Below are 9096 nucleotides of genomic sequence, written 5' to 3'. Positions count from 1 at the left end.
ATACCTGATAAATGACGTTGCCACCTCATGACGTCGTACCCCTAATCCTAACACGTCTTCCCCCGAGGCAGACCTGGAGGAGGCTGACCCCCATCTTGGGGGAGAGCAACGGCACGAATGGGAAGGAATGCGTCTTCCTGGATCTCACTCGCTTCTGGGAGCCGGAGGGTTTCCTGTTTGTGTTCTTCCTTGCTGTGTCTGTAACAACCATGCTGGGCAACGCCCTCATCGTGGTAAACACCACCTGTGAGTCCCAATCCACACCCCCGCAGACTTCCTATACGGAACAAAGCAGTCATGGACATTGTTTTTCACCTGTCACTATTCCCAAGTTCCTGGTAGACCTTTTGTCAGAGAGGACAACCATCCCCTCCAATGGCTGCATGGCACAGATCTCGTTCTCCCACTTTGCCACTGTCATGACGGCCCATGACAGAGAGCTTGCGATCGCCAAACCCTTGCATTATGTGGCCATTATGAGGAGAGAGGTGTGGGTGGCCCTGGTGGTGGCTTCCTGGGTGGGTGGCTCTTTGCACTCAATTGTCCACATCATGCTGATGCTTTCGCCCCCAGGACATGGCCACAATGTCCTGGATGCCTTCTACTGTCATGTACTCCAGGTGGTCAAACTGGCTTGCACTGACACCTCTGCCCTGGAGCGTCTCATGATCTCTAACAATGGGTTGGTGGTCCTGCTGTGGTTCCTCCTGCTCCTGGGGTCCTACACTGTCATTCCGGTGATGCTGCTGAGAGCTCACTGTGGGGAGGGTCGGAAAAGGGCCCTCTCCACCTGTCCCTCCCACATCCTGGTGGTGACGCTTCACTTTGTGCCTTGCGATTCCATCTGCTGCCGGCCCTTCAAGGTGCTGCCCATGGACACGGTCGTGTCCATCAATAACACAGACATTATCCCCAGGCTGCACCCCATGATTTACACCCCAAGGAACCAGGATAGGAAGTCACCTGTGAAGAGACTGAGGAGGAAACTTGGACCTTCCGAGAGCAGTGAACTGGGGTGAATAGTCACATTAACACTGGAAATCCAGCTCTGATCTGGTTTTCTCAGACTGCTTCCTAAGGGTCAGGTAGACAGCTGGCTCATTCTCCACATTTTTCTGTACATCCTCATAGCCCTTTGACTCTATGAGAGGGAATGTAAGAACAAAAGGAAGACATGAAATTACACAAACTACAGGCTTGTGCACTGGGACATGTATGGGGTAAAAGATTGAAATTGACAACCGAAAGGCTATTTGGGTATTATTTGTGACACTCGGCTGACATATTTTCCCTGCGTTTCATCACTTGTGATATGGAAAGAACATCGTCTACTCACAAGATTGTTATGAACGAAGCATGATAAATGTTGAGAATATGATAGTTGCCATGGGTAGCACCACCCCTGGCATTAATCAGACACACAGTCAACATTCCCTATTATCTACCCCTCTATCCCGAACCACAATGAGATATCACTTAACACCTGTTAGAATGGCTATCATCAAAAAGACAAGAGATAAGCATTAGCTCTTGCTTGTGTCTTATTGGCGAACATATGAATTGACGTAGCCGCTACGGAAAAACAGTGTAGAGGTTCCTCAAAAAGCTAAAAATGGAACTACCCTGTCATCAATCTCATCTATGGGTATATATCCAAAGGAAATGAAATCAGAGTCTCAAAGGGGTATCGACACTCCCAGGTTCATTACAGCGTTATTCACAATAGCCAAGATAAGGAAACAACCTAAGTTTCTAGAGATGGATGAATGGATAAAGACGGTGTATATATTTGGAATATATACATATACTATATATATATATATATATATATATATATATATATATATATATATATATATATATATATATTCATCATTCTGGAACATGTATACACATATGTAATCATCTCTTCTCTATTCATTCATCCCTCTGTAGACATTGAGCTACTATCTGTTTTCCATCCATCCATTCATCCAATGGAATATCATCATCTATAATCGAAAAGAAAATCTTGCCATTGGCAACAACATGGGTGGACCTCGAGGGCACTGTGCTAGGTGAAATAGGTCAGAGAAAGACAAACACTGTATGATTTATATGTGGAATCTACACATCTGAATTCATAGAGACAGAGAAGAATGGTGCTTGACAAGCGCTAGGGTGTGGGGGGTGTGGGGGAGAAATGGAGAGATGATGGTCAAAGGCCACGAACTTCCAGCTGTACTATGAATACGTTATAAAGATCTAATGTATGTCATGGTGATTGCTGTTAACAATACCATATCGTCTACTTGGAGTTGCTGAAAGACTAGATCTTGAATGATATCACCACAAAGAAGAACTGCTAATTCCGTGAGGTGATTAAAGTGTTAGCTGGCACTATAATGACAATCCTTTCTGTAATATATAAATGTATCACAATGATAGATGTCAATTATACTCAATAAAGCTGGACCAAAAAAAAGGAATTACCCATCCCAAATACACAACCTGCCTCATGCAGTTTTGATCTTTGTAGATGGGTTTAATGTACTAAAATGAAGTGGGACAGCAGTTAAATGCAAAGCTAACATCATTCTGGAAAACATGGAAGTGCATTCTTGATAAGATCGAACCGTTCGATAAATGGATTTTTGTCTTCAATCACTAGCTGTATCCAAATTGAGAGATTCCATAAGAGTAGACTGTTCGAAAAGAGGAAATATATGCGTTCCTCAAGTATTGTCTAACCCATGTGTCTCTACATGTGGGGAATCAGACCAACATCGAGAGACTATAATCATCCTGTGTATAATTAGAATCCAAACTGGTAGCAAAGGACTTGAGGTCCATTTCTCTTCTTGCAGGTTTTAGCCATCTAATTGAAACTCGCTTGTAATATAGTGTCCTCTGAGCCTTGCAAGCCATGAAAATTGGACTCTTGGAGTCTCTGGGGCACAATATTTGGCATGTTTTCACAACATTCTCACTGAGCTGCAGATAAGGGGATAGATGTACTGTCTCTAAATAATTTGGACACTTATCAAAATGTGTGTGTACACACATGCATGTCTCGGTAACTTTTTAATAACTCCCATTGCAACTTCATCACCAATGGCAGAATCAGGCTCTAGACTTCCATTTTCTTGTCCAAAATTATTCCCTTTGCAATTCTTATCTTAGGCCCGAGGCTCAGGGATTTCTACATAAGACAGGCACGGAATGGAAGTTCTTGAAGATGTGATTCTTTGAACCTGCCCTTTCTCTCCTGAAAACGGAGCAAAGGCACTGTAAGATCTTTAGTCTTCCAAAGGACCTTACCTTCAGAAACAAAATGTTCAAGAATTCACGTCACCGGTATTCTCTTCTGCACTGCACCTGATAGCATGCATCTTGCAGTTGGAGTTTCAGGATCACAGGAATCAGGTAAAGACATTAAACTTCTAGCTAAGGTTAGGGTTATGCATAGTGAAGTTGAGACGTTATTTTGATTATGTATAAATAGTTTGACTTTGATATTTTCCAGGTATAGTAAATGCTTCAGAGCCAAGATGGTCTCAGTGGCAGAAACGACAAAGGTGGGTGTTAGTCACTGGGAAGAGGGATACTGTGTTAAGAGAGATTTCAGCGATGCCTTCCCTTCGCTGTCAGAGACGGGATCATGCGCTGTGAGACTGAGTTGCTTTGCGGTGACGCTACCTCAGACTCAGGTCAATGGAAATTGGCTTTCCAGAGCCCCTTTCTGCCAAATTCTCATCTTCAGACAGACTTTATCAAACATTCTTACTATACAAAATTCAACTCTCTCTATATATGATATTAAATTAGACTATATATATCTCTCTGATTGAAGGGGAAAAGACAACTGTTTCTTCCATCCTATTTCCATCTCTTCCCTTCAGCCAAGCATTGATTCATAACATCTTTCATAAGAATAACATCGCTAAAGGACGGTGATAAAAATTAAATAACTTCTCATACCTCTTTACACATAGAAAGCACTCAACATATAGTAGCCTATGTTACTGCTGGAAATCGTGAAATGTCCTATCGCAACTCCTAGCCCAGCCTAATCTACCACTAATTCGCTCATGATTCATTTCGCATTTTCTTATGCACTATGTGCAGCAATTTACACAAATCACCCACTTTCCATAGGCTGTAAGCCCTCTGACAATGTGGTCCAACTTATCCATATACAGTCGGAGATCGCAATAAATGTTCACTTGCCTAGTATGACATGGAACACATATTATAAAATTCCTAAGCATGATGATTTTTAAGAAACAGGCCTTAGTCTCACAGTACCAACGTCTCCCCTGCTGTTTGTTCCCTCCACTCTCTTATCTTTGATCCACAAAGGGAAAGAGGCAGAGGAGAGGATATTGAAGCATATGGACCACTTCTCAGAGCCAGTCACTATCTTTATTCTCTCCCCACACTCAAGCAAGGATCGCATCACTGAGACGAAACGAAGAAGCTCTAGAGGACTGCTGTACAGCACATGGCTACGTTAACTGTAGTATGGAGCACTTAAAATTTCTCTCATGTTTCAGTGTGTTTTCCACGACATGAATGAATTACAAGTGGTCATTGAGATTCGTATTTATACATGCTTTCGATCTATTTCGCAATAGCATATTATAAACATTTGAAAATAATTATTAAGCCAGTAATCTAATTAGTATGAAGTAGTCACAATAACACGTGACTTCCATGGATGAACAGGCCACATTTCTAAGCAATTCACCATTCAATAGCCAAGAGCAAGAAAACCGAGTCATGCCATAGCAACCCTGCAACAGGAAAAAGAACGACATCCTCTTTTTTCGGCAACACCACGAGACCCTCTTGAAGTCACCAGAATATTTGCTCCTATGATGAATATTAGACCTGTAGACTCTTCAGTCTACAACGGCTGCAACCATGTCTTACTTGGCTTTGTATTTAATGCTCCACACAGTTCCCGACATTTGATATGCATGGAATAAAACTTGAATACAATTTTAAAATTAAAATAAATTAATTAGACTATGCTATGTAACTGTCAGCACTTAACATAATTGGTCATTCTCTCCAAAAACGGTTTTACAGGAAAAGTATTATTAAATGACCTTGCATGTGATCATTGGATTTGATCACCAAACTCTGAATAATCTTAAAAATTGGGACGACTCAACAAATCCCAAACGCTCCGGCCACATGAGGAACATCCCGAGTGACGTTCCCAACGCTTAGGAAGAAAACAGAGTAAACAGCCGAGGACTTTCATAGGAAGTAGCTTGAAACTCAATGGAGTTTACAAACTGCACCAGGGTAAAAGAATTCATTTTCCTCGGCCTGACCCAGGAACGAGAACTGAGCTTGCTCTTGTTCCTTTTCCTACTTGTGGTGTACGTGACGACGCTGCTGGGGAACCTCCTCATCATGGTCACCGTGACCTGCGAGTCCCGCCTGCACACCCCCATGTATTTTTTGCTCCGTAATTTATCAATCGCCGACATCTGCTTTTCCTCCATCACAGCTCCCAAGGTTCTGGTGGACCTCCTGTCGCAGAGGAAAGCCATCTCCCTCGGTGGCTGCTTCGCCCAGATGTTTTTCTTCCACCTCATTGGAGGGGTGGATGTATTTTCCTTGTCGGTGATGGCGTTAGACCGGTACGTGGCCATCTCCAAGCCCCTGCACTACGTGACCATCATGAGCAGGGGCCGTTGCACTGGGTTAATAGTGGCGGCCTGGGTGGGGGGCTTTACCCACTCCATCGTGCAGATTGCCCTGTTGCTCCCACTCCCCTTCTGTGGGCCCAATATCCTTGACACTTTCTACTGTGACGTCCCTCAGGTCCTCAAACTTGCCTGCACTGACACCTTTGCACTGGAGCTCCTGATGATTTCCAACAATGGCTTAGTCACTACCCTGTGGTTTATCTTCTTGCTAGTATCCTACACAGTTATCCTAATGATGCTGAAATTTCAGGCAGGGGACGGTAGGAAGAAAGCCATCTCCACCTGCACCTCCCACATCACTGTGGTGACCCTGCACTTTGTGCCTGGCATCTATGTCTATGCCCGGCCCTTCACCACCCTCCCCACGGACAAAGCCATCTCTGCTACCCTCACTGTCATCTCCCCTCTGCTGAACCCCTTGATCTACACTCTGAGGAACCAGGAGATGAAGTCAGCCATGAGGAGACTGAAGAGGAAACTCCTGCCTTCTGACACGGTATAGGCTGGTGGCTCCTTCTTTCTCTCCCCTTTGAAAACCTTTGTTCATCAAATAAACTGTTTTTACTAAAAGATGTCTAGTTAATTTGTATATTTCTAGCAAGATACACATGACTTTCAAAGATTCCGAATAGCATGAAATTATAATGCAAAAGGTGGGTTTCGTGTTACAAAGGAAAGTAGAGAAATCGTTAGATGGAAAGGCGGATGTTGCTTTTGCAACACAGACTTGGAAGAAATTTTAAATAATCAAAACATGCTCGCATGATTTTATTACGTTGGAATGGTAGGTTTTTCTCCTGCTCTACTGAAGGAGAATTGACAAAAATGACATACAGTGATGTTTTGATATGCATATACATTGTGCAATGATCACTAGGGGAAATGAATTAAGATGGGATATTTCTGTTATTTCTTACGAGTTCATGGGAATCTGCAATTGTCCAAATAAAAATTTCAACTAAGAAAAAGCAAAAATATAGATGTACTCAGAAATTCCCACTACATTTCTCCGTGTTACCAGGAAGGGGGCCAAGACACATATAGGAAAATAGCAACGTGTGGGTATTCGGACCCTACATGGTCTTTCATGAAGCAATCGCATCTTAATGAGGTAATTACTGACAAATTAAGTTTCACCTGGGATACCTCCTTCACGTAATAGCCTGAAGACTATTTAACTCGCAACCCACGCACCTGAGCTTGGCAGCAGGGGCCCTGAAGCTCACTCGGTGTGAGTTACAATGTGGACCTCACCAATTATGAGTTCTGTGACCTCGTGCTTGGTCCTTGCCCTGAACTTCCTTCAAAGCCCACTGGCCACACGCCACCCCGCCCCGCCCCGCCCCACCGCAGCCCCTCGGTGCCCTGTGCTTGGTGGGATCCAGCACAGCACTGAGGACCTGTTCTCTCTCTTCCTATTTCACCCAGAGGATCATTCTTCACTAACTGCTGTATCCTTGGCACCTGGCAAAGCAAGTAGAAGTAAATCCTGGTATCGAATGGACAACAATGTGACTCTAGGTGATAATATCGTATACTTGAAATTTATTAAAGCATAGGTCTTCAGTGTTCTCACAACAAACAAACACAAAATCACGGAAGTACTTGAAAAAATTTGTTCACTTCTCCATGTTTCACCAATTCAAAGACTGCTTCTGGAAAAATGTACATAATTCTCTGCTTACTCCTAAAGTGAGGCGGGTTCAGTTCAGTCGCCTCTGAGATCACGAAGCTTTAAGGATCAGTTTCTCTGTGATACTTACATGTGCTCAGAATAATGATTGAAGCTCTACATTGTACCAAGAGCCCTGTGGGCCCAGGCGAGTCCTTGTATCCCAGAGTGCAGGAAGGAGCACTTCTGAGGGCCTGATTCTTCTCTTTTATTTTTTTTTTTTAAGGAGGATATAAGAATTAAGGAGTCAGGCTATTTAATTAACTGTTCAAGCCTTACCTACCCACTATAATTCCGATAAACCAAAGTAAACCTCAGACTCTCTGATCTGGCTCAATGGTACATTAGAATAACCTCTGGAGACGGTTTTAAAAACTTACTCACCAGACTCTTTCTAAAATGACAAGACAGATTTGATTCAAGACTATTGCAATAGAGGAGAGAGATTAAGCTCAGTCCAAGTACAACGAGGACAAAAGCGGATTGACAGCCAATTAACAGAGTGAAGGGATCCCTGGATGGAATCTAAGGGGAGACATCAAGGATAAGGGGGTTCTTGCGCAATTGGCAACGCAAGGTTCTGGTCAAAGACAAGCCAAGAATTTAGATACATGGAGTTCCATACAAAGGGTGAAGAATTGGATCAGATATCAAAGGTAGGGGCTTCTTGCCAAGACGATGTAGCAGAAATCTTGCTAAAATTAGGCTCAGCAAGGAAAGACACAGAAGGCTGAGATTCAGCCCTCAAAAACAGGGTTCAGAGGAGTCTGACAAAAATTCGCTCAAGGAGGGCATCTGTCTAGTCATAAAAAGTATTTGAGTTGAAATCCTCGATTTGCCACTTACTCATTTTGAAATTATGCAAACGTGGGCAAGTCATTAACTGCTCTGAGCTCCCTATATAAAATGGAGTTAATCGTAAACACTCTGAAAACCACTAGGGACATCATAAAAATCAAAATCAAGATGCGATGTTGCAAATGAAAACCTTTGGTGAAATAGAAAGCATGGTACATGGCTTATCTTACAGGACATAAGATAAGCCACAATCAAATGAGCATAGTCTGTCCATCTCCCTCTGGTCAGAGTAAGGACATAGGAGTGTGTCAGCTCTTCCTGTCAACCCCGGGTATTTACAGTAGGAAAGAGGAATCATCAGGAAAAACAATTTCCAGACCAGTCTTCTGAGCAGTCATGATCACCTGGATGCTTGAAAGAGCCTTATGACAATACCTGATAAATGACGTTGCCACCTCATGACGTCGTACCCCTAATCCTAACACGTCTTCCCCCGAGGCAGACCTGGAGGAGGCTGACCCCCATCTTGGGGGAGAGCAACGGCACGAATGGGAAGGAATGCGTCTTCCTGGATCTCACTCGCTTCTGGGAGCCGGAGGGTTTCCTGTTTGTGTTCTTCCTTGCTGTGTCTGTAACAACCATGCTGGGCAACGCCCTCATCGTGGTAAACACCACCTGTGAGTCCCAATCCACACCCCCGCAGACTTCCTATACGGAACAAAGCAGTCATGGACATTGTTTTTCACCTGTCACTATTCCCAAGTTCCTGGTAGACCTTTTGTCAGAGAGGACAACCATCCCCTCCAATGGCTGCATGGCACAGATCTCGTTCTCCCACTTTGCCACTGGGGCAGATATTTTGTTCCTCTCTGTCATGACGGCCCATGACAGAGAGCTTGCGATCGCCAAACCCTTGCATTA

At 43.6% G+C, this 9096-nt stretch overlaps 2 protein-coding genes across 2 annotated transcripts; both read left to right on the top strand.

The window, feature by feature from the left end:
• Positions 1-11: 11 nt before the first annotated feature.
• LOC120596734 (olfactory receptor 4D6-like) lies at positions 12-1019 on the top strand. The gene has a single exon (XM_039855198.1). It carries the CDS (start codon positions 12-14, stop codon positions 1017-1019), a length of 1008 nt encoding a protein of 335 aa, XP_039711132.1.
• A 4252-nt stretch (positions 1020-5271) lies between these two features.
• Positions 5272-8852, top strand: LOC120596733 (olfactory receptor 4D10-like; the record flags this gene model as incomplete). Its single annotated transcript, XM_039855197.1, has 2 exons — positions 5272-6201; positions 8678-8852. Coding segments are annotated over exons 1-2 (1105 nt in total), but the record flags the coding sequence as incomplete, so codon positions are not given.
• Positions 8853-9096: the final 244 nt, after the last annotated feature.

This window comes from Pteropus medius, unplaced genomic scaffold (assembly GCF_902729225.1).
Source record: "Pteropus medius unplaced genomic scaffold, Ma_sr-lr_union100, whole genome shotgun sequence".
NCBI classification, from domain to species: Eukaryota; Metazoa; Chordata; class Mammalia; order Chiroptera; family Pteropodidae; genus Pteropus; species Pteropus medius.
Note: the sequence above shows the minus strand (reverse complement) of the source record. Positions and strands in the feature narration are given on the sequence as shown.

What these genes read in the sequence shown, in the direction of transcription:
- LOC120596734 (XM_039855198.1), top strand. Translation starts at nt 12, where the DNA reads ATGACGTTGCCACCTCATGACGTCGTACCCCTAATCCTAACACGTCTT.